Source organism: Synchiropus splendidus, chromosome 16, assembly GCF_027744825.2.
Source record: "Synchiropus splendidus isolate RoL2022-P1 chromosome 16, RoL_Sspl_1.0, whole genome shotgun sequence".
Taxonomy (NCBI): domain Eukaryota; kingdom Metazoa; phylum Chordata; class Actinopteri; order Syngnathiformes; family Callionymidae; genus Synchiropus; species Synchiropus splendidus.
This window is the reverse complement of record NC_071349.1, coordinates 19980377-20005613: the sequence shown is the minus strand read 5'-3', so window position 1 is coordinate 20005613 and position 25237 is coordinate 19980377. Positions and strand designations below refer to the sequence as shown.

General features: G+C 46.4%; 2 protein-coding genes across 7 annotated transcripts in view; both read right to left on the bottom strand.

The window, feature by feature from the left end:
* pacs2 (phosphofurin acidic cluster sorting protein 2) overlaps nucleotides 1-20402 on the bottom strand; it is a 34561-nt gene extending 14159 nt beyond the window's left edge. For all 5 annotated transcript variants that reach the window (XM_053844249.1, XM_053844252.1, XM_053844251.1 and 2 more), the window contains exon 1: nucleotides 18649-20402. In XM_053844249.1, coding sequence (XP_053700224.1) covers nucleotides 18649-18767 — 119 coding nt within the window. In that variant the 5' untranslated portion in view covers nucleotides 18768-20402. The remainder of the gene's footprint in view (nucleotides 1-18648) is intronic.
* Nucleotides 20403-20565: 163 nt separating this feature from the next.
* srsf5a (serine and arginine rich splicing factor 5a) lies at nucleotides 20566-24847 on the bottom strand. 2 transcript variants are annotated; one of them, XR_008412612.1, is made up of 9 exons: nucleotides 24741-24847; nucleotides 23982-24116; nucleotides 23834-23904; nucleotides 23647-23757; nucleotides 23344-23413; nucleotides 21794-21867; nucleotides 21621-21725; nucleotides 21032-21545; nucleotides 20566-20884 (listed from the first exon to the last, which is right to left on the bottom strand). XR_008412612.1 is itself a non-coding variant. In XM_053844255.1 (8 exons), exons 2-8 carry the CDS (start codon nucleotides 24105-24107, stop codon nucleotides 21083-21085), a joined length of 1020 nt encoding a protein of 339 aa, XP_053700230.1. In that variant the 5' UTR covers nucleotides 24108-24116; nucleotides 24741-24847; the 3' UTR covers nucleotides 20566-21082. The 2 variants fall into 2 exon arrangements, 1 of the variants encoding a protein (XP_053700230.1); XM_053844255.1 differs by having other exon boundaries at nucleotides 20566-21545.
* Nucleotides 24848-25237: the final 390 nt, after the last annotated feature.

The following is a 25237-nucleotide window of genomic DNA, read 5'->3' as shown; positions in this document are numbered from 1 at the left end:
ATCCAAAGCTGAAGCAATATCTCTAAGAAAGTGCGGGGCGAGACAGCCATCAATTGACTGGCACACCTCCTGGTGAGTGCTGCATTCATGCAGGAGAAAATCCACAGCTGTTCAAATATGGTTTCTCTGCACTAAATTGCTGCAATTATATGAAATCAATCACACAATCTCTCTCCAGCCACTTCTTCATGATCTGGTTTGGGGTCGGCCGATTGAACGCTGGGTGAGTCGTCAACAATCTTCCCCAACAGTTTGCCGAGCCACACAGCAGCCGCAGTGTGTCTCGGCGGCAGGAGAGTATCGGCCAGCCACGAGAGAAAGGAAAACATTGAGCAGCAGCGATGACAATGGCCGGTCTGGAGGACCCCCGGCAGGCTGAATGAAGACCTTTCTCTTTTTGGGCTGAGGCGGCGACCCAAGAAATCCCAGGCACAGAAGGCAGAGAAGGCTCACATTGTCAGCAGCCGGCTCTCACACACACAATAGCCGGCATTCTTTAATGCCTCTCATTTGAACACCGCCACATTTTCCAAACCCACAGCAACGTCTATTTCAGCTATGCCCGAGTTAAGTGGGCTTTCTTCTGCCAAGATAACGTTTGGCTTTTTAGCAAGTGAGAAAGGTATTGTGAAGAATGAGCTGAAGGATGAAGAGTGTGCTCCTGCAACTGTTTCATTCGGAGAGGATCTGTGCTGACCCACTTCTCCAGATGGGCCTACATTGACACAACCAAGAAGTCTGCTTTCCCGTCTTTGGTATTTATTTACAGAGGGGGTTTGGTTTTCTGTCGGCGATTCAGTTTCCCAGCGCGAGAATTTGTTTGGAATTAACAAACTAATTAATCAGCCGCTTGAAAGTCATGAATGCTGATCGTGCCGAAAGTGAACCTTGGAAAAAAGTTCTGTTTTTCAGTGGCAGCAGGTTAACTGGCTTCCAGATCCTCAAGAGAGAAACTAAAAGGAGGCTTGATCACTTCTGACTAAAGGGCCGGGGAGGGCACCGCTGTGTGTGGACACACGCCAGAGTTTCAGGGCCCTTTTATGAACGATACCCTGAAGACCATTTTCAATACTGCAGGAAGAAAAACGATATCAAGAAGGCATAGCAACAGTTTAATCAAAATGAAAAATAAAACATAGATAATAATCAGTCCAATTAAAATAATCAAAAATGAGTTTAAAAAGTCACTAGAATCAATGTAAAATGTACAAACCAAACATCGATTTATTTTCAAAGCTTCAAGATGCATAGCAGCCTAAGTGCCCCCCACGCTGGGACCTGCTGGACCCACTGTCAGTCAGACCTTTGCCATGGAGAGAAGAAAAGTTACACAGAAAGATCCCATTTGAAGAGAAGAGTGGTGAATAGTGCATTAGAAGAAGGTGGGGATTATGTCATTGTGTTGTCATCTGTGACTAACTTGCTCAGAAATCGGTAAAATGCAGTGAGACAGGAGCACGTTTACTACTTTGTGAAATTGAGAGCATATTTGAAGTTCCAAAAACAGCAAAGCCAAGATGAAAGCGAGCCAAATCTGCCTGTCAACCACACGGAGCAGCAGACTTTACTGGGTCACAGGGAACCTTCTATCCAGATAATGCACCCTGGGGTGTCTCTTGACAGCTGCCTTCTCTGTAAAGTGGATCACACACTTGGATGCGTGTGCCCACGGACCACGCGGCCCAGAGTGCACAGCTGCCCAGGCTGCAGCACCAGAGGGACTTCGGCCAGAGTGCCAGGACCAGAAAAGGCCAGCCGGAGCACCGGTGGAGCTGAGGACAGCCTGTTTGCAGATCTATTCAGTCTGCCAAGAACAATAGAAGGACCGGCTTGTGTTCCATGCAAACAAACAGCGAAGAAGAGGCTGACAGGACTTGAATGGGAGAACCACCAATGGAAGCAGGCTGATCTCATTAAAAGCTCAGAACAAATGACCTTGTTTACTTGTGCACCATTAAACATAATCTCTGAAGCTCAAAAATGTTTAGGAAGCGACTGCTGTACATTTTTGTGAATTCTTTCTGCAGCGTCCACATACTGCTGACTCAGGGAAAAGCTGAGAGGAAGCAGCTCGTCGTCAACTGGGCCTCCACAAATTGAATGAAACTGCAGGTTGTTAGTAAACAGCTAGGACCACACAGTTAGGTGGAGAGGGTTAGGGGCGGACGGGAGGACGGATGGATGGATAGGTGGTAATAATGAAGTGATCGTATTCAAAGAAGCTGACTGTGAGCCAGCGTGTCCTAAAAATGTCCTTTGTCATGTTACAACTTGGCCAGCAACATGAAAACGACACCAGCTGCCGCTGCTGGTAAACATTGGAGATTGAGTTTCAACTGCTGGATTTTCCTTCTGTTATGAACAGAAGAGTCGGGAAACCGGACACCGGGAGTCCTGCTACCCTGGGCGTCGATAATGAGTTTCCATACTTCACACTGCTGCTTCCGGCTCCTCTGGCCAAAGCCTCGCCCACGAAGATGAGCCGGGAATAGCAACAGCAGCATCACTTCAATCTGGAGTCAGAGGCTTGCGTGACCTAGAGAAAGGTCATATGAAGGGTGAACTATTCAGGACGAGTTAAAGTTAAAAAGTCAAATCAGAGTGGAGCAAAAAAAGAGGTGATCATTTGTCCCTTAAATATAAATTTGCAGTCCGACTGGACTGCAGTCAGGCCAGCGCAACACTCCTCGGGGGCAGAACCGTCCCGTCCAGCGTCTTCCACATCAATCCTACTCCAGTACTCACCTTCCTGCTACTGTATTTATCACCGATGTGCCAATTGTGCACAGGAGTGTGTTCAGCTGACGCACGCTCCAAAACAGATCACATTAGTTTATGCCCGCAAACAATAGTGCTCTTAACCAGTAGTTCAGGTCACTAGCAACTGCTAAGGGATAATTATGCTTGTTAACTGAGGTGCCACTGTATTCTTTGTCACAAGAAGTCTGTATTTTTTTTGGAAAAAAAAACACAAAATATGGATAGATGCAGCTCGCACTGCTAAAGCTAAGCTAAATCTGAGCTTGTTGTCCCCTCACAAACACAGAACTACTCATCTATATTCTCATATCTGTCGACCACAGTCTCTGGCGCTCTTCACACGTACAGTCACACAGGCCTTACACTAGTCAACACACAATTTCTCTTCCACAGACCGTGTTTGGTGTGAACATCCCACTTGTGACACCATCTCTAGCAGAGGGGAAAGTAACTGCACCGAAGAAGGGGAAAGAATGTACCCCTTTCCAGTCAGACCTCTTCTATAAAAGTACAAAAAACAATAACATTTATAAAGAAGAGGTGCAGTAGCCAATAAACGTCTTGTTACATGAACACAGAGCTGCTCTTGCTTTATACAAGAAAAAGCACGGCCAAACACCTGCTGCTGTGAGAGCTCCTTCCTCTATTTTGCGCCTGACCTTCAACAGTTTACAGCGATTTCCAATGGGCCACAGTAATGGTGGAGAAAATATGGTTGACTGGTGGTTTCCATGGCAACACATGAGTTACAAAGCATTCACCTTGCTGTGAGGGAAAAAGGTTTTATTAATTACACAATTATGTTTTTTCTTTCTTTCTGGAGGAGTGAGTGCTGAAATGTTGCGTGTGCACTCCAACATCCTCTAATGTTTCTTTCTGGTAGTGACGCATGCATGAGCTGGATTACTCTGGTTGCTATGGAAGTCGGTCTCTTACGCTAGAAAGTGATCCTACCCTTTAAGTCTTGTCCATCTCTGTGTTCAACAGTTTAACTGCACCGAGGACGACGCACACCTGGAGCTGACTCATCACTGTTTGGAAAAGGTCGACGAAGCAGCTATGAGTTGGTGATCATAGAATATCTGAATATGGGAAACCATAGCAACAAGACAGCGCTTTCACTTTGGGCACGGGGACTTTTCAGTGTCGTGGATGTTTCTTGTAGCCTCGGCTGGAAGGAAAAAGCTCACGTGTTTCTGTAGCCTTGTGCAGTCTTCATTTCTGTAGTGTGACCTCATTTCTTTGCTCTTTTGATGACATGGAAAACAATTTTCCATCCTATTTTCTTCTTTCAATCAAGCGTTTCTCTCCGTTCCTTCTCCAGATCATCAAACGCTCAGTGACTCACAAATGAAAAATGTGTCTTCAGGCAGATGCAGGAACGGTACCAGAGTTCAAGGCAGCTTTGAGCTTCGAGGGGTATAGTAGTGTTGAAAAAGATGAAACAAGGATTTTCATGTGATGGCTGTTACAAATGAAGAAGGAGACGTTCCTTTTTGAATGGTGTGTACTGTGCAGGTGAGGGTGGAAATGTTGCTCCACTTTCAACACGTATTGCTAAATCATTACTAGTGTGGAATTATAGACTATTATTAATCATCTGTCGATCCATTAACAATGCATCACATCACATAGTTTATTTACCTGCGGATAAAAATAGGAACCTCTGCTGCAGTTTAATGGTGATGGATGATATTCGTAGACGAATATCAAAGTCTGCCTTAAAAGCTAGCTTAAATCAGCTGCAGTCTGCTCCCTCGCTGGCAATGACTTTGATGGAGGAACTCATATTTTAATCAGATAAACGTATTAACTGAAGAGCCTGTGGAGAACAATGGCACTGAGCCCGGGGCTGATCCGATACCTGATGAGTCAAGCTTTTGTTTACACCTTTTGTTTGCCTCTAAACTGTTTGCTCAATGAGCCCGTGGCGTCTCGCTCTGGCGCTTAAGCCATTCCAAAACATGTGACACAACAGAGAAGGATTCCATGGGATGCTGGCCCAGGTGGGGCGACACAAGACCTGCAACTGCACTCGTGTCCCACCCAAAACTCGAGCTCACCTCACGTTACAATTCTGGAATCCTGGGAGTATCTTACCTTATCTTAAGCTACACTGGCCTCATAGGAAAACCACGTGAAGAAAATCAGCTGTAACAAAACAGCAGCAGGAAGCAACACTAGAACACAGATGTTCTCACACACACACAACCAGCGGATTAGTTCTGTCAAGGTAGGATTGGACTGGCCATTACCTTAATGAACTATTCCCACATTCATTGCTCACGTGTCATTGCCGCCTCCGGAAACTAGATTTAGGAACACCTGACTGAGAGGAGTCACCGTAGCAAGTGAGGCTACACATGTGGAGCACGTCCTGCGCTGAGCTGCCATGACTGGAAGACTGTCTTTCTGCACGCTCTGACATCAAAGCAGGAAGAAGAGCTGAGGTCACATGGGACAAGCTGTCCTCATTCCCACAATGAAACAAGAGATGAAGAAGGAATACTGCAGTCCAGATATCTGGATTCCCAGTGATGTTTATACGCCACTGAGTGACTGACGTGCCATTCCAAAGCTGTCAGCTCCTGTTTAACCGCAGCATCCTGACATCAGGAGTCCGGCCTCATGACTGGCAGCTGTCTCTGAAGAGCCTCACCTGACGGCAGGCGCTGGCCACATCCACTGACGCCACGGAGCGATACTGTCAGGAAAGAGCGGAAGCTTCCCGTGGATTCAGGTAAGAATTCCTCCAGGGTTTGGATCAAAGGACGATGTAAAGTATGGACTGTGACATGACCAAATGTCATGCATTAATTACACCGAATGAGGGCAATTCAGTTTCCTGAGGGGCTTAGCTAACTAACTGTGACTGGAACTGCCAAGTCACGGAAGAGAAAGAGTCTTGAATTTAATCACATTTGTGTGACTTCAATGATACAAAACATGGAGAAAACAGTAATTATACTATGATACTAAATGCTGAAACATATTATTTGATTATATATATCATTGTATTTAGTTTACGTTTTATTTAAGGATTATCAATATAAATCATAAATATAGGAAGTCGTGAATGTAGTGGCAATAAAGCACTGGAATAAACAGATTATATCAGACATTTCTGCCTTAAAATGTAACCATAACTCGATGTCGAGTTTGCCATCATGGCAACCTACTCTGTGACACAGACTCTGTCTGCTCCTGCCTTTTATTTCCCGCTACAGATTTACCAGGATAAGCATCTGTTGTTGTTTATCGGTGCAGTTTTTTAATCAAAGAAAAGGATTTAGGCCATGGCTGAATTTGTTAAAGCAATAAAATGACTCAAGCTGGAAAAAGGCCTGAGAGTGATGATGCTGCAGTGCTTTCTTCTGGAAAGAGGGCCCAGCGTCTTCACCTTTCTCGGGACAGAAACACAGCCCAACAAGTTCCCGGTGAATGTGAGACCAGAAACTGGATTAAAAAAGAAAAAAAAAGACAGGCTCTGGCTTTTTAGCGAGTGCTGACAAGAAAGAGTCAAAGTCGCCGTCACAGTCGGCAGCACAAACACATTAGATGACCAGGGCTGTCTTCTGGATTCAGGGAGTGACTTCCACCTGTCAATTACTGTCTCCTCCAGCAGCCACACCAGAAGCTAACAAGCGGTTTACTGAATCACTGTTGCGACTGCCAATGATACCACTGTCCAAGTCCAACAACTGAATCACAAGTTTTGCTGTCAGGCTGCGCTCTGCAGGAGTCAGCTGCTCTGTGAGACCCCTGGTTATCCTTCATCAGGCTTTCTCAGCGGCATACTTTGTGACGCTTTTAAATAGAGTTTTTTTCTTAATTCACTGGAAGTCTAAAAGGACTGACATTACAACAATAAACTGATTTTCTTGCACGTGATGTTGTACTGCATTATCTGACTGTACTCCTTAAGGTGATGGTTCTTATGGATGGTTATTACAGTATTGTTGTACTACAACAATACTGTAATAACAAAACAATCATGTAATAACACTCTCCTGAATAATAATAAGGACCCTAACATTTGCTGGAGAAGACCATTGATCTGGATCTTGTTCTATCAGTCACTGGCTGGTGAGTCAGAACCTGATCCAGAGCACCGGATCCGCTTCAGCTCTTTCCCTCCAGAATCCGATGCAGACTCCTCAAGAATGACGGTGCTGGATTGATCCACTCTGATTAAAAACCACCGTCTGGTGCAACATCCACTTCCATGGGACTGAGCCCGATAGACGAAAGGCGAGATCCTGAGGACCCAAACTGAAGACACCCAGGCTGTAATCTGTGAATTAATTACAGTTGTAGCACTTCTTTAAGTGCCTTCTTTACACTCACTCTTTACAGTGTGTGCTCTGGAGATGATTCCTGCTAACTCAACAGAATATATGATTCTGAAGTCAATACATCAGCGTCTATTTAAGAATCTTTGGCCTTGGCAGGGACATGGATTCGACTGACTGAGCTGAGCACACGCACACGCACACAGAGGAAGCGGAGCCTGAGCCGAGGTTTGCTTCAGTAGGCAGAACTCACTGCTTCACACGCTTAAACACACCGGCTTTAATCAATCTGCCGTGGTTCCCATTTTTCAGACGCATGCTGGGGGCTTCTCCGTGTTGAGCTGCTCATGTAATATTCAGCTGTGGGATTCACTGGCAGTCTGAGGCTGGAGGGAAGTGACACAGCGCAGCTCGGTGCTTTGTGAGTGTGTGAATGTGCTGTGGTCAAAACGGACACATGCTTAAAATAGATTTGGGCCACAAAAGCAGGAAGTTGTGAACACACCACAGCTACCACTCAATTCTACCTCTTATGTTTACAGAGGGAATAAGTGTCAGCTGCACAATCACTGCCACCCAAACGTGAACCACCTCTGTCAGTCACTCATGAATAATGAAGCCATAACTGGAGGCAAAGTCTGAGCCGTGTCCTCCCAATCACAGCTATTTGCGTGTCGAATGTGTGTCAGTAGATCATTAAGCCAGGAAGGCCACAGCGGCAGGACCAGGTGGACGCACAACTGCTTCACACCTGAAGACAACATGCCTTTATCCAGCCAACTGAGAGCAGGCCGGGGGTCGAAACACGAAAATCCCATTACATGTTGGTGACAAGAGGCTTCCTATTGACACACTCCACACACCGCTACTCTGAGAGTGAGAACTATTGCCACGAGCATTGTGGAAAAATAAAACCCCTCCTGAGTCGCTATGGACACATTCATCCACCAGGGCCTCATTTACAGCACGACTTGCAACACATTTACCACCATCTTCTGTGGTCAACGACATACTGCCTTGAACATTTGGCACAGGTTTGTCCCATGGAGAATATGCATTTCCAAGTTCAGATTCTTTTCTTAAGGCACAAACTAGCGTTCACTTGATACGTAGTCCGGTTTCTCAATGTACTAGTCGTTGGTTTCAAGCTTCCAAAACACCTTCCCCACACGTCTCATTTTGTGTTTAAAAAAGGAGGTCAGAGAGGGGGAGAGAAAGATTTGAAGCTCTTTATCTACAATAGAAATGTCTTAAGAGCAAAGAAAGAATCAGCTTCACTGTCCCAGGGTCCATCAGACCACGCAGCCTAGTGGATCAGGAATTCCATTCCAATCAGCTTCGTCTTCACTTCATCGTCCTGTTGAAGAATTTTCACTCTTTGCAAACATAAAAAAAATCTGGGCTCCAAAGGTTTTTCAACCTCGGTGCGACTTGAAACAAGCTGAAGCTGCAACCCTGTCGTCCAAAATGTATTCTCCCACATTTAGTGTGGAAGTGTGCTATTGCGCCTTATTGTCTTAACAAAGTGTTTGGTGTAAACGTAGTTAACGGGGGGAGTTCAAAGCAGATATTTCAGGGTTCATCGCGCTCTACTTTAAAGCATTGTTTTGTTTACATTCATGGATTGATTGAGCAGTGAGCATAGCATCCTCTGGGTGGGGCTCCCTGAGAATGAAAGAGGAAGTAAAAGACACCGCACTAAAAGTGATGGAAAATAAAATGAAAACAAGGCAATACATGACTATGAAAAGTATTTCATTTTTACTACTCTGAGCAGTACAGCTATTGAGCCATAAACTAACGCCCCAAAGACTGTAAAGTAACGATGAATACTGCGGCCTGGAGGAAAAGCGTCGTAAAATGAAAAACAGTGAGGTTGCATAGAAAATAGTTTCCCAAGAAGTGAGATGCTTCGTGGCCTGCGTGAGGAGAGTATGCATGAAAGCAAGCTTTTAAATATTTCATTGGCAGGGTAGGATCATTATGAGCAACAAAAAAAGAGGAAGAAAGACACGATCAAAAGAATAGAGCAGAGAAGATAAAGGAAAATGAAAGAACAAAATGTGCTGTGTACATTAAAGGCAAGGAAAACAAATAAGCAAGCTGGTAAAAACAAACGTGCTATGATACAAACGCAACCCAATGGAAAAACAGAGGGGTCAGAGGAGAAACTCCATATAATAATGATATCTGATGAAGAAAGGACGCCTTGATAAGGGCAGGCAATGAAGCACCTGAGTGGTGAAGTTGAATTAGACTGGGAGCAGAAAGCTCTCCTGGGAGTTTAAACATCAAACCACAGCAGGATGGAGAGCGTCGCTCCTCCACCCAGGTCCCAGTGTCCCCATGTCACATCACAACTCAATAATTGACGGCGTTTCAATTATTGATGGAAGCAGCCATTAGGCAGCGTCTGGACTTCAGTCCAAGACAAAACAGCGCTGGCTATGAGCAGACGCCTCGGACAGTGACAATTCAACACGCTATTGTAGTTCTATCAAATTACAACTCTTATCCTTGACATAAAGGCCAGCAAGGAGGCGTCATGGTTGAGAGAAAACCTCTTCTACCTGCGTGCTCTTCTACTGCTGCCCATAAAACATACAGACGTTAACAGGTCACTCTAAGCTCTGCGTACGCGCGCGTGTCGTTATGCTCTCTGCAGACTGGTCACCTGACCTCTGCCCCACAGTCACTAGAATCGCTCCATACTCTCCTGTTCAGCTCTGAATTCCACATTTGGGGGAACAGGAAGTAGTTCCCAGACCAGCTTTGGCATCGAATCTCGTAACCTGCCCTGAAGTCCCCTTCGGATCCCCTCACTAGGTGGAGTGTCAAAGCATATGTTCACCAAACACAAGACCTTTGCAATGTACTGCATGTCAAGTTAATGATCACCCAAGTGACACAAGGTGCAGTGTTTCAGCCAGCACAGACTATAAATGTCAACAAATGACCCCATGACACTGAGCAGGAATAGAGTCTAATGAAAGATGAAAAGCTGGACATATTCTAAACAGTTCTGTCGATGCCTGAAAATCCGCTACAAGTGCGTTTCTATTGGTGAAGACCAGATGACAAACATCCCTGTTTCCTCAGTCACAACAGCCACCCCGCCACACCAAGCCCAAGAGGAAATGAAAGGTGTGAAATTGGCTTCCAAGTTTGTCTCAACAAAAAAAGCCGCTTTACTTTATTGAAGTTATGACTGGATCCACATCAGGCGGCTTCTCTGCCACGGTCAATAAGCCAGCGTTTGCTTGTGAATGTGAACTCAAAGTATTGAGCAGCCAAACTTTCCTGAAGACCACGAGCAAATATGTCAATTCCCGGCGCTAGAAATAAAATCATTATTTGGGGGGAAAATGAAGCCGCACTGGAGCGATCGCAGATATTGAGCAAACATTCAAACCGACTTTCTGTTCTGCCAAGAGTCAGATGGGGACAGAGCTGTTGGGAGCTGCTTATTATTCTATTCTGGTCGCACTTTTGCAGCATTCATTTCCATCCATTTAACTGTGAAAATGAAATTGAAAACAGTATAGTGTGTAACCAAATCACAGAAAGTGAAAGTGAGCAGGCAAACGCATGTATTTTATGGGGGCTGAAAATGCTGCAGCCCGACAAACAGGAGATGAAAAGAAAGCGTTTCATCTTCCACTTGTGTGGGCCCGTCAGGGGTCACCACAGGAAGCCAGCCTCCTCCACCTGGACCTCTCATCCTCCCTGACACACCTGTTCTCTTCACGTGTGTCTGAGTGAAAAAACTGATCAGTCTTCAGCAGCTTGGAAACTAAACCTGGTCCTACATGTGCAATATCAAAAGTAAGATATTGAGTTGACGTTGCCATTTAACTCAAAGGTAACTTTTGCACACGTTAAACTTATAAATGAGCTAAATATAGTTTATCCGTGAATCCATTGCTCACTGGTGGGAGTGTTGCTTCAGTCAGTTATGGACAGAAAAATGCTATAATGCCGGTCAAAAAGACTGCAGCCCTCCTCTGCCGACAGCTGCCAGTGACCTAGAAAACAATTCATTCCATGATGGTTACTGAAACCAATTTCATCTCCAGGGGGATTTGGGCAGTTACACAAGAGAGCCATACGAGAGAGAAAGGTGAGTACGTAGGTTAGCGGCTGTGGTTAGAGGTGAGTTGGACAGTCCAGATCATCGTCATCTGGTGTGGCGCTTGTGTGACTGGTGGAGTGGGTTGGCAGGTTTACAGCCACAATGTTTTTTTATTCAGTCGATTTGAAAAAAGAAAAAACATGTTTAGGCCTCCTCACCATCTCTAGGGTCACTCATGGGTTCCTTTACTCCACTTGGGCCTTGAAGTACCCTAAAGAGGGAGCCGCCAATGATCTCAGCCTAGCATCCCATGTCTGACACCATTTGTGCACTTGAATCAAGGCAGTGAACAAAGCTTCTGCCCCCGGCCCCCATGCCCACCACACTGCCCGGAACGCTACACAGGATGGAAAACGTATTTTGTTCTATTGAAATGGCTATGCGTCAAAGTCAAGATACTGCGCCATGGGAGGGAGGACACACAAAACCAGCCCTTTGGGCGCCACACTTTCATCGTAGAAACCTTTTGTTGCACCACAGTTAGCACACGGATACATATGACCTTCTTGACATCAAATGTTCTTCTCCACATCATGATGACTACATTATTAGTCGTCACATGATCCCTGCTCATCATGAATAAAAGAAAAGTCTAAACCTCCTAAATCACAGCAAATCCCACAATCCTCTCAGGTAGAAAGTAATTAGAGCATTTGAAGTCTGAGTGAGAAATTGAAACGGGATGATAGCTGACACTTCAGAGCGCCGGAAACACAGTGCCGCACCAAACAATTCCACTGAAAGTGTTGGGACGCACATCCCATCATTGCGCAACAAGGCACGTCCCAGTTTCCCAGCGATTGAAGAGGTGATTTCTCATTACATGCGCAAATCCAACAGTAGACTCACATCTGGGCTCATCTGTGTGGTGAACACCAGCAGATGATGATGGCAGCCAGCGAAGAGCAAAGCTAATCCTGAGCAGCTTCATCACCATGACATCCACGTTCGGTCCTCGTAAGCTCTGACCTCCACACAGACTTGACATGCCGTTTGTTTCATACGGGATAATGAAAGAGCACTGGGACTGGTGAGGAAGCACTGCTAGCACTGCAAACCACAAATAAATGGAATAAAAACTAACTTTGTCTTCACTGATGATTTGAAACGTTTCTGGAAATGGGAAACGACCACACAGCTTCGGGACATGGCACATTTTAGGACACTAGTGCCCTGGGAAAGACACAAATACCTAGATTGAACAACAGCAGAGAAGGCCAAGAAGGCTTTTAGGAGGAAATAGGTGTTGTAGAAACAGGCTTTCAACTTGCAGCACATCCAGGCTGTACAACCTGGTGTCGTGTTTGAAGATCTGCTGACAAATATGAGCAAATATGCTTGTCTGTAAACATGTGTATGTTGTGTTGCGTACACTGTTCGACCTACTTCACACGACCAGATGAATGGTCAGATGCGGTGCAGCCAGACTTGACATGAGGAGGAGAAGAACCCGATGAGAAGAATGGAAAACAGGGCGGAATGAGAGACTTGAGTTCGTCACTCCTCTATTCACAGAAAACATAAGTCACTCATTAGATTATTGGAAGTGACTATCGCAAGGGTTCTGGAGAAACACAGTGCAGTTTGTCTCTGTGACTCATTCCCAGCTAAACGTTTGTAGGTCACCAGAAAAGCTGTTTTAGAGCACAGACCCGCAATTTAGCCAAATATGAACCATCTGCTCCAGAGCAAGTGGGAGACCAAGGTTCACGCTCCAGTACTTGTGCCTGTAATTCATTACAACGCCACTGAATGAGCAGCTTGTCTGTGAGGAACTTGAGTCAGTAGATTCTACCACTCCAAATCTCAGATTAGACCAGCTGCTGAGTCGGCACCTCAACGCTCACTCAGTGTTCACACACCACAACACCATTCGTGAATGGCGGCGAGGACGACTGCTCATTTAGCAGGAGATTTCAGTGGCTTATCTTGAGATGATGTGGCCGAGTTCCTCCAGTGTTTTGGTCAAACAGGGAGGGGGGTCGTGACTCATGGCAGCTTCCCTAACTACTACAACATGTTAAATCTGCTAAGCTCCACTCCCAGGCGCAAGTTTCCAAAAAGCGACCTGACCTACATTTCTCTGCGTTCCTGCTCTGAATTCAGAAAGAGTTATTTAAGGCTCAGTCAAGAGAGAACGATAATAGAAACTCTTGCTGAGCCGGCAGGTCTGCATTCGGGGCACGAAGGATGATGGCAGGGGGATGCATTTACATACCGTAAGCAAACAGGAGCAGTGAGGCTCACCACAACCGTGATGATGCGTGAATGGGGGAGCGCACATTTGGCAACAGAAGAATGGCCAAGTAGTGTCAAGCTATGAGTGAGGGCTCCCTGACTAAGGTCTGCCAAAACTCACACTGATGGGTGACAAAAGGATCCCGACCCAGTAGAACATCAGCGTCCTGGCGGACTTCAGTCCGTCAGTTCGGTCCTGACAACTGACCACGCAACACGACATGTTTAGAGCGGAACACTGACCCTAAATGGGCCGATCCAAAGTTAATTTTTGTCTTTTAACTGTCTCGTTTTCATCGTTTTTTTCATTTTCCGATAATGACATTGAGGATAATAATCACTTTTCCATCCCTGCGGTATCACAGGTGGAATAGACATCAACTTGATGATGAACTCTCTGCTGGAAGTCACAGTTCCAACACAGGAATATGATAAATGACCGTGAAGAAATGATGCCTCTTCTCTGCCAACGACTCGACGTTTGCCGCCAGGTCACTCGTTGGTCACGACTGGTTCAATCACGGCGTTAGGAAATGAGTCAGGCCACATGAGAGGAACAGAACGCCTCCGGTGTGAGAATGTGAGATGACAAACCGCACAAGGTGAAATGGTGAAAACACAACAGTTAAGTCAACAAACAACCGTGCAGAATTCACTACCAATGTCTCAGCACAACAGGAATCCAACACAGACATTCAAGGCGCTGGACGCTGAACTGTATCCAAAAAAGCTCAGCAGCATGAAGATGCTGAGTCAGCTATCTCACGCTCCAGTCTGGCCTCCAACACAGCGCGGGCTTTCCGCCTTCCGCTGGTGTCGTTAGAGTCCAGAGGGATAATAAACACCTGCTATTATTTCTGTCAACAAATAATGAGTCAGTGTTCTCAGCAATGTTTGTTGGAGGTTTAACTGGCTTTGGTTCCTGACAAGGCTGAAGCCTCAACCAACTAGCTGGACTGAGCAGGTCAGACGTGGAGACACGGTGAGCTTAGACAGAGCCACTCATCTACCAAGATGGACATGGGTTAAATCACACAAACTGCTCTATACTTTTTTACATTCTTCTCTTCTTTCTTTCCTGTGTCAAATCAGTGCCAGTGATTCGAGCGTGTTCAACATGCATTGGAGTGAGTCCCACCTGAAGTTGTGTTTGGTCCCTCAGCTGGTCAGATCGGCAGCTTTTCATGTTTTCAAATGTCAAGGTGGATTGAGGTCAAGACTTGAGAGAGGTGGCCTGTGTCAGGTGTGGGGAGAGAACGGTTGGATGAAGGAGGACAGAGCAAAGATGCTTGAGGTCGATCTGCTGGGCTGGATATTGCGTTTCCTCTTTTGTTAACGCCGCATGATCTAAAGCAGATATCTCTTCTGAGTTGTGTCGCATCCTCCAGACAGATATAGAATAGTGATTTCACGGAGGGCAAGAAAATGAAAACTGCCACAACGACACCAGGCTGAGGAGACTCTTGAAACAAAAGTCAGCAGGAGACTGAATTGATCTGCCTGCAAAGTCACAAGTGTGTGTGTCAGTGTGCGTCCTCTCCTGTCCTGCACCGTCCGTCCTCCGGGCCGCGCTGCATCAGCAGAGCCAAGGCCAGAACTGGATCTCTTACACAAGGAGTTTTGACTTACGGAACGCAGCGTTACAGTTTATGACTGGGCAATTTTAAAGCCAACACACTCAGAAGACGCACAAAACCTGAGTTACAGCTACAGAAGCAGCCATTTTGAATATTTTGACTTCATCCATTCATCTTCGAAGTACAAGTTTGTATTTTAAGTATATCAAAATAGACTTCTGCACCTGCACAGAAACAGGAAGCAGGGGCTCAGAATGAGGCTGTGCACACGGTAGAGGCACGAGATCAAGAACTAGAAAGCCATATGCAGATTGATGGGCAATAACAAGCTGCACGGAATCACGGAGCAAACAAAAGCTACTCTAGAAGATAGTAGTTTCACCTGACATTAAAAACATTTCAATAGAAGAATTAACTCTGAAATTCGGGGTGAGTATGAACAAGAACCTCATGACACGATACGCATCATGATACCTGCCCAACAATACGGCAGTATCACAATACTCTGGATGAAATAAACTCATAAATACATAAAGGTTTTACCCAGTACTGAAAGCATCCTACCTAGCACCGCATCTCACACTGACAATGCACAGAATGTTGGATGTCATGTTTGACTTCCAACTCAGCTGAAATATAAAACAAGCGACGTTATATCGGAGGCTATCGACACACACCTCCATGTATGCTCTGAGAGAGATGGGCTCTCAAATGTGTTCAAACGACCGCACCAAATGGCTGCAGCGCGGTGAGAAACCTTTGTCTAACTCAGGAATCCGTGCACGACATGGGCCCTTTTAATGCTCATTTCAGAGTGGCCAGCGCACTTGAAACCAACGAATGATGTTGATACACAACAGCGAGAGATGAACACAACAGCTGCCACTCGCAACTAGTGCAGCACCAAGTGGGAAGAAGGCAGGAGACGTGCTGAACTGAATTGGTAAGTTGTGACAAGTTATTGTAGAACTTAACGCCAACCATCATCCAACAGGCAGCATTTGGAATCCATTAATAAAATATGAGTCAAAGAGTGGTTAATTGAATTAAAGGAGTCTTGGACAGCCTTTCAAATCTTAGCCACTGGTCATGAGGCTTCCTGGAGAGCACAGTAGTTTGGACAGAATGTACAGACAGTGTGTCCATTTACGTCTTTATCATTTGCTAAACGTGCACAGCCACAACAGCAATACAAGAATGAGAGGCCTCTCCTTCATCCTACTCTACATTCCCGCAGCGTGGACATCCCAGGCAGCCAGGGACAAAGGACTAAGTGTCCTCCGGTTGCTCAAAGCGACATCTCAGCACTCTCGCCTCCAACAGGCCCAAATATGACAGCCTACTGGTTCCAGCTGCCTTTCAAGGGCCGTGTCAATCCCTGCTCTGTGTCCCAGACAGGACCCATCACCGGCCGCACCGGCCCGGTCCAGAGAGCCAGCTGGTGCCCACTTCAGACGGACCACTGATGAGGAGAGGTTGGGCCAGTTATTGGATCAGACGGCAGAACAGGACAAGACTGCCTCTCCAGACGGTCACAAGTCTGGTCATAAATGTCAAAACCGCTCATGAAAAACTCACTCCTGCATTCACACCGCTTCAAGACAGGTGATTAAAGCACTTCCCCCAACAGCAGTCGCCGATTATGAAGCGTACGAAGCGCCGCACGTGCCGAGGTGAAGCCGGGAAACCTGCGCCATGCAGCACTCCTGCAAGCCTCACAGCCTAATAGCTGTGGGCTTCTGAGACCGCCACTACGGGAGTGATGCAGGTGTACGGTTCAAGTTAATATCAGTGCTCCGTCTCAACTGATGTCACTTAATTAAGTGTGTGAGGTTGTGAAGAGCGCAGAGGAAAAGTCCAGGTGGATTCCAGTTCAGCAGATCTACTTGTGCATCATCTGTATTCATGTGGGCTCCTCCAGCTGTTACTTCAGTTACGGTTATGGAAGCATCTCATTTGCAGGTGGACTGGAGGAGAGTGACCACGGTCTTGAGCTGCGTCTCACGGGGGCCGCCCAGCCCCAGTTAAAACCCATGTCCCACAAAAACAAACGCTCTGCAGAACTCAGATCATCCAAACGTCAATAGATCTGGTGCTTTTGAGTGGCGCTGGTGTCAAGACATTTAGGCCAGGAAAATGACATTAAAAGATTCACTGTTAAAATATATTCAGAGAGAATCATTTGGAATCAAAACAATAACAAATATTTGTGATAAAATAAAAGATATTTTTGAATGATATTTCTTTCTTCTGGTGTTGGGGGGCTTGGGGAAACCCCACACCATTATTCAAAATAGGTGGTGTCCATAGCAGGAATCCACCTTTCAGGTGATATTGCCAGCTTGACCCCCACTTACTGACCCCACTGACTGAATGTGAAATTCAAATGACCATATCTCTCATATCAGGAGGCAGAGAAGAGAGTCTTTGATCTCACGAAACAGTACAGCACACACAGATGGTTTCCACAGTAGCGCTGCCCAAACACACTGGAGCTTCTCCAAACCTCACACTCACACTTGATACTTCGTGTTTAATGAGCACCGTTTTTAAATGTGTTTGTTGTTACAGGCTCGAGAAATATGCTTGTAATACTTCCATACATCCATAATGCTCCTGTCTGTTTTTAAAACTACACAGCACTGAACAGAAAAGGGGTTTTGTAAAGACCTGAAGACGTGATATTTAAATGGCACAAACTCCATAAGGCTTCGCTATAATGCTGATGGACCTTGCAGCTGTGCTAACAAAAACATCTCTTGACTTTCACAGCTGAAACAGAAGCATTTCATTATTGATGACAACACTAGTTAACTATGAATATTCCTGAATGGCATCCAGCAAATCTAATGGAGTGAAAACACATTAATGGACCGAAATATTCACGGGGGATTTCACCTGCTACGCTCCTTATCTCTGGGACTAAATCACAGCCAAATGAATCGGCTGAAGCGCAGCCCAGGAGATAGTCATCAGTTTGACAGGACAATTTCAATTTCTCTTCCTCCAAAGTGGCCGCTCCAAATGATGAATTAAAGCGGAGAAGGATGGATCCCAGGCTAATGTCAGGCTCAAGCAGAACAAAAGAAAGCAGATATTACAGGCATTTACAGCGGGCTCAAAGGTTAACATAGGTCAGGTCACATTTCATTCCTCTTACATGTTCAGCCATTTGGAATCGTTTCATTCCTATTCATTGTTGATGTGTTTCTTTATTTAATTATTTCTGTTATCTATTTTAATGATTTCATGTGTGTTGTGTTGGTGAAATACTCCATGATCAAATCCATGAAGACACTGCCATGGCACAAAAACAGTCCCAGTACTGAAGGTGCGCCTCCACCGTGACACCAACCATCGGTTAACATAAAGATGTGACACCTGTCTCTCGGTTCAACAACGGAGAGGACGTGAGCAGGTGCGCTGGCTTACAGGTCAACTGTTCTCATGCTCACGGGGCATCGAAAGCACCGTGAATAACGCAGAGCACATCAACTCCACAGACCAAGGTCCAGCACCAACCACCACCCCGGTGGTCTCCCCCCATATTCGACAGCAAAACAAACCGCGGTGCCTGAAACATCTGCAACATGACCACACGCTGACTTAAAGTTGAAGAACCCGCAGTGCTGCAGCGGCGGCGGCTCACCTGGGGATGCAGTTCGGGGAGGATCCGTCTATCTCCCACGTCGCGAACAGGTTCATGGGCACCGGTCTGTTGAGAGCCCCGCTGCCCGGGAAACTCAGGCGGCCACTTCTCTCCGCCATGGTCCGCTCTTCGGGTGGGACGGTCCGATGGAGGAGCAGCTTCGCTCGTGACTGACCGGTTCCGCGTCTTCGCTTGGAGTAGTCACTCGGTCCAGTAAATATGAGCCGGGGAGCTGGAGCTCATTTCTCCGTAGCTGCGCTGCGTGGCTGCCGCGCGGTGAGAGCGGAGCAGCCGACAGGAGGGAACCAGCGACCACCGAGCTCGCGCTGACCACCACGCTGCTGACTCATTGTGGCGGGTAAACAGCGCCACACACTGGCGAGAGAGAGCGAAACAAGCGTCGGTTTAGTTGGGGTGACGTGTTCCGAGAGAGACAGGAGGAGGAACTGACCCGGGGGTGGGCGATCAAAACTGGCTTGGGGACCACATTACATAGCGTGACTGTCGCGACACAAAAGACAACACGAGTCTTGAACTGAACTTAACTGAATGACTCAGATAGTACAGAACAAAGGGAAGATCAGAGAAAACGCAGTTGCATGCATGTTATGATGTAACTGACCTTTTCTCTTATGTCCTCTACATTGAGCTGAATGATGACGATATAAATGAATCTATTTATTACATATTAAAACCATTATGACAGATTAAAATAAATGACATAATCAATGGGATCACGTTAGAACCACCCTGTTAAAACAGCCATAGACTGTAGAGACGTCTTTTAGTCAACCTTCACTTTCAGACCTGTGGTAAACCATCAGTGCCGGTTAGTTCCACTCCGGGACAATGACCGAGATGACTCAAGTCCCGCTCTGAGTGCCGGGAGGGGTTGATTAAAAACCCTCCAATTTTGCTGGACTAGTTGATAGGTTGAAGGGCCGACCACTTTTTTGGTTTCCTTAAATAATAACACCCACCCATTTCAAACTGCTTTGAGCGATCTTCAACAGTCACATCGGTGTGATGATCGACCACACTGAAGCGTGACAAACACACGGGAACTGTTGGATTATGTGTTCTCATAGCATATTTAGTTACGATGTCTATTCCTGTCGATGTGATGTTTACTTTTATTGTGAAACAATTCACCGGACATGCACATCTCTTCCTGTTTTTTTCTTATTACTTTACTTTTCATATATATACGTTTCTACCCAGCACGTGGGTTGTTGTTGAGAACCGAACGAGAAAACGGCAAGACGAGTGTGATACGAAGAATAAAAGGGAAAATACAAAGAACGTGTGTTGTATTGCTCTTTTATGGACGACCAGAACATTTTACTGACGATGACGGAGAATCGAGGAATAAGTGGTCTCCAAGCAGAAACCGCAACAGGAACACATGAATCTGGACGCAGGCAAACTCCTTCTCACTGGACCCACTCGGACTTCACCGACGGGCATCTTCTGGAGCGCGACCTCATCTGGCAGTGTTGCTAACCAGTCGAATGCTAGCGGCAGTTCTCCAGGAAACCTACTGTATGTCCTGCCTTCGTCTGCGACCCAAGTACCGAGACATAGAGACGTTCGAGACTCAGACGGGCACACGGAGGTCCGGAGAGTCACCGCGCCGCCGGTTCCCCTGGTGACCAGTCTCACTTTGAAGCAGCCTTTGCCAAAAATGACTCAGCAAAAGTGTGTTGCGCTGTAGACGCTACAAGTCGGCCGCTTCAACTGTCACGTGCTCACATCATTGTGTATCATTAATGATGGTATTATTTCACAGCAGACGACAGAAATGTCACGACCAACTGTTATACCGCCCCCTGGCGTTGAGGAAGTGCTTGGCCCAGTGGAGCAACTGGGGAGGCTCTTGATGGGTCAGCATCGGCTTGAACTCACCACCTCAGGACGTGTTGGTCAAAGTCTTTATTGATCAGACACTTTGCTTTACGAGTCGCAAAATCAGATTAAAAAAAAAAGTCACATTTGTTACAAGCATGTCAAAGAAATCTGCCGAGAATCTTGCGAATGTTAATGAGCAGTAAGAAGACTACAGGCAACTCATCGTGGGATGATTTGAAAGTGTTACAGTCCAAGCCCAACTCTGAGACGTTTGCATCAGCAGGTTGACACGTGCCGGCAGTGAGAGCGCCTGATGGATGAACACAAGAAGCAGAATCACACGTCCTCTCCATGACATGCTCACGTTTCCCAGCTACACCGCGCTACACTAAGACAGAAGAATGACAGTCCAATGATATAAAAGGCGCATCAACAAAAACAACATCCAAACTAGGTTTTTAAGCATGAGAAGCAACCTGCAGCCTCGTAGAAAGGCATGCGTTGCTTCTCAAAATAAAGAAAGAGAACGACTTGCCTCTGCCGCAGCAGGCGCAGACACTCTCATTCCATCACGATACTAAAAGACTCAGTGGGCGCTGTCCACCGAGCGGGACCGGGATCTGGAGCGAGCCTGGTTGTTTTGAGGTGGTGGAGGCGACTGAGAGCGAGACCTGGACCGCGACTTTGAACGGGATTTGGAGCGGGACTTAGAGCGAGACTTGGACCGAGACTTGGGCCTGGATCTGGAGCGAGACTTGGATCGGGATTTGGAGCGGGACTTGGGCCTGGATCTGGAGCGAGACTTGGATCTGGACTTGGACCTGGATTTGGAGCGAGACTTGGAACGGGACTTGGAGCGAGAACGTGACCTGGCTTGGTCTTTGGCGTCTCCAGAAGACTTCTTCTCAGGGGTGCGGCTGGCCGACCTGGAGCGGCTCCTGGAACGGTTGCGGTTCCTGGAGCGGCTCCTGGAGCGGTCGCGGCTCCTGGACCTGTCGCGGCTCCTGGAGCGGGAATAGCTCCGAGACCTGGAGCGACTTCTGCTGTGACTGTCCAGAACACGTAGAAAACGATCAGCTTCACATAACGCAGTTATCAGAACCCCACGGAGCAGCAAAACTCACCCCCTGCTCTCCTCATACACCTTCAGTTTCCGCCCATTCAGATCCGTCCCGTCAAACTTTGATATAGCATTCTTCATATCACTACGAGAGGCAAACTCAACAACCCTGCATTCAGAGAGAAAACATTAGCATGTGCATGAAAGAGGCCAAACTCTACTCACACCCGCACTCACCCTTCATATTTGTTGGGTCTGTGAGCATCAACAAAGGTGACTTCACCAGCCTTTCGCATCATGTCCTTCAGGTCCTGTTTCAAACATAGTGCGACAGGATTATTAAGAGAAGCGGGCAGAAGGTGGCAGCGACAGCCTGGTCAGACCTGTAGGGGGAGAAATGAGCAGGCAGCAACAGAAACTTTGGCTCATCTACTGCTGTTTTAACAATAGAATCTGAATGTGTTTGTGTGATTCCTGTTCACTGGATCAACTAAAGCTATGACATACCCATACATATAAGCTTCTACTATTCATGTGGTGAACTGCTAAACTTTATGCCAAATTGTCATCAAATTACAAGTCACTTTAACCTCCATTCGAACAGGTGTGCTAATGATTCATCCAGTCAATGAGCTAGGAGAGCAAAAAGGTCTAGACTATGGAGAAAAGTCGCCAAAAGATTAGCCAGAGTCTACTTCTTGTGCAAGTTTAAAAAAAAACTTTTACATGCAAGAAAAAAAAAAAAAACAGTCAGAGCTAGTTGGGGAAAAAAAGTTATCAATATATGTTCATGAGTTCATGAGTTGAAAGCAAAGCGAACTAGGTCGACCCACTCGACCACCATACGAACTGAGAGGTGGAAGTTGAGCTTCATGTCTTTACGCTGCTACTCGGGCCTGAGTGAGCGCACATCTGTTCGAACGGGGGAAACAGTGACTAGACGGCAGTGCATCAATCTGTGGCACTGGAATTTGCTGTATGTGTTTCACCCACTACCACCCAACCCTCTGAAAACCCAATCACATGAGTTTTATGCTACTTACCATTCCATACCCAGGGAGACATAAGAAAAGAGCCACTTGTCCAAATAGCAAATGGGAACCAATGCAGTGTTAAGCCCTTGAGAAACGACCACGGCCTTGACTCGGCATCCGGCCTCCACAAGTAAGGGACCACCAGAGAGCGAGTCGGAGGAGGGGTGTGCGCCCGACTCGGCTACCCCCCCAGCTCCGTCAGCAACAGAACAAGACCAAACGGCAGAGTGTAGGGGCCGCAGATTTGAGGGGAGTTACAGCGGTCGGGGATGCCAGCCCACAGAACCTCCAGACTGGCTACGGACCTCCTAAGGCTACCGTATCCTGCGCTAGACCACTTTCACCCGCTTAGGGCCCAGCCAAGACCTTAGACCGGCGGCAACTGCGTGTAAGGAGAGGCACCAAATGGACACTATTCAGAAAAAATGACCAGAAGAGGGCGCTGCACATTTCTGACACCTCCAAAGGGGAGTGTGCACACACACCTAATGAAGGCGTCAAGCTTGAGCAGCGTTTGAAAACAATCTTTAAACAACATCATTAGCTTACATGCTTATATATTTACTTATACTGTAAAATGGTGGGTGAGTTTTACAGAAACACTTCTTAACAGTAACAGGCCAATCAAAATCTCTTCAGGTTAGTTCATTACAATAAAACACTATGGCCCAAACTTAACAATTACAATGACTAGATTTATACTAGAAAACTTGCTAATGTTTTTCTCTCTAACAAATGTGGATCATTTCATACCTGCCAGCTGATGCGGGACGAGAGATTCTCAACCACCAGCCGATGGTCGGTTCTCACCGGAGGTCCGTACCTGCAGAGTCAAACTCCAAATTAGACGAGCCATCTCAAGCCACGAAGCATTGATGCCGAGCTGCCCTCACATGGATTGCCAGGCAGATCGGTTTGTAAACTTTGATCTGCGCAGGTTATTTGGTTACTGATTCACTGTGCCCGCTCAGCAATCTCAACGGTGTGTAGGCGAGTGGAATTAGTGACTGGTGAGAGGTTAAAGCTCAACTGGCTTGAGAGGCGTGTACTTCATACCTAGATCCACTGCTGCGTGATGGACGGTAACTGCCAAAGCGTCCCATAGGTCCGCCACCACCTCCTCCACCACCACGTCCTCTACGAGAACGTGCATGCTCAACCGTGACCCTGTGAAAGATACACCATTTTTATGATGACTACACATAACCCAATCTTAGATGCAGGCGTAGGATCGACACGTTACCTTTCACTGCACAGCTCTTTGCCATTCAACTCGTACACTGCATCGTCCGCATCTCTGTGGTCATCGAATTCCTGCCGAAACAAGACATGGAGCAATGAAGAGCAACATGAAAACAAAGGACCAGAAAGTCACCCCCTGAAATACCAACCACAAATCCAAATCCATTTTTCAAGTTGATTTCACGAATGTGCCCGTATCCCTTGAAGAACTTTTCCACGTCCCTCTCTCTGGCGTGTGGACTCAGTCGGCCAATGAAGACACGGCAGCCGTTCATCTTGAGAATCTGTCATCAGAGGAAGCCATGTACAAGAACACAATGAATCGAATGAATCTGCTGTCCAAAACAGACCCTAGAAGAAAACCCTAAAAGTTCCTTGTACGGGTCAGGTTCGCAACAACGGTTATCATAGCGTCACAGTAAAAAAAACGTCTAGCGCAACTGAAAGATCACAATTTTACTGACTGAACTGATCACTGATGAACACAACGGGTACTCCATTGATTTAGACTTAACATAAAACCCGATCGTAAGACATTTGGCAGCGGAATGAAGCAGATTTGCTCGTCAATCCAAGTGCTGTACAACGTTAGGCCCGAGTCCCTCACTCCGACAACAACGTGCTCCAAATGCACCAACAGCGACTCGGCGGTTCGAATATTACATCCAGAAAGAGTGGCTCCCATGCACCGACCCGGGTCACGATAAACGGCGGTGGTTACACAGGGAAAATATCATCCGTGAACGGTTGGAATGAATTTCTTTGTAGCGGCTGCGACGGCAGAACTTAGCCACATGGCTAACCAGGGCTGGGAACAAAACATCACCGTCACTGTATCACAGCTTATCCACCACTGCCGAGAATAAAGCTTTTAAATTGCATTGTGAGAATTGTAGAGACGTTCTTACGCTATATTTCCGGGGAGACTCTTGACACAGCTGCCTCCTCAGCGACTTCGATCGACTGACTCAAAATGGCGAGACAGTCCAAAAGAACAAGAAACCGGAAGCTCGGGTTGCCAGATTGTTTTTAACCCCTCCGTTGTAAATACTTAAACTTCCTCGATTGAAGCCAGAATCTTTCCCTTTAAGAAGCAAAAATGTTTTAAATAATTATTTCACGAACAACATGTGTGGTTAATTCAGGTATTCAGCTCGGATTACCTTTATTTAATTCTTTGATAATCGTTAGGACATGGCAACCCATGCCGGCCACGATTATGGAAATTTGCAGCGCTTCCTGAATTGTAACAAATTCGTTCTAGATCAACTGTTATCCTAGTTTCTTACGACTGTGAGAGTAGTTTCATTCAATCTTGCGTTGTCCATTGGTTTATGTGTCCAATGTAGTCCAACATTTATGGATGGATTTCTGGATTATCATTATTTTTTTAGCAAAATTCAAT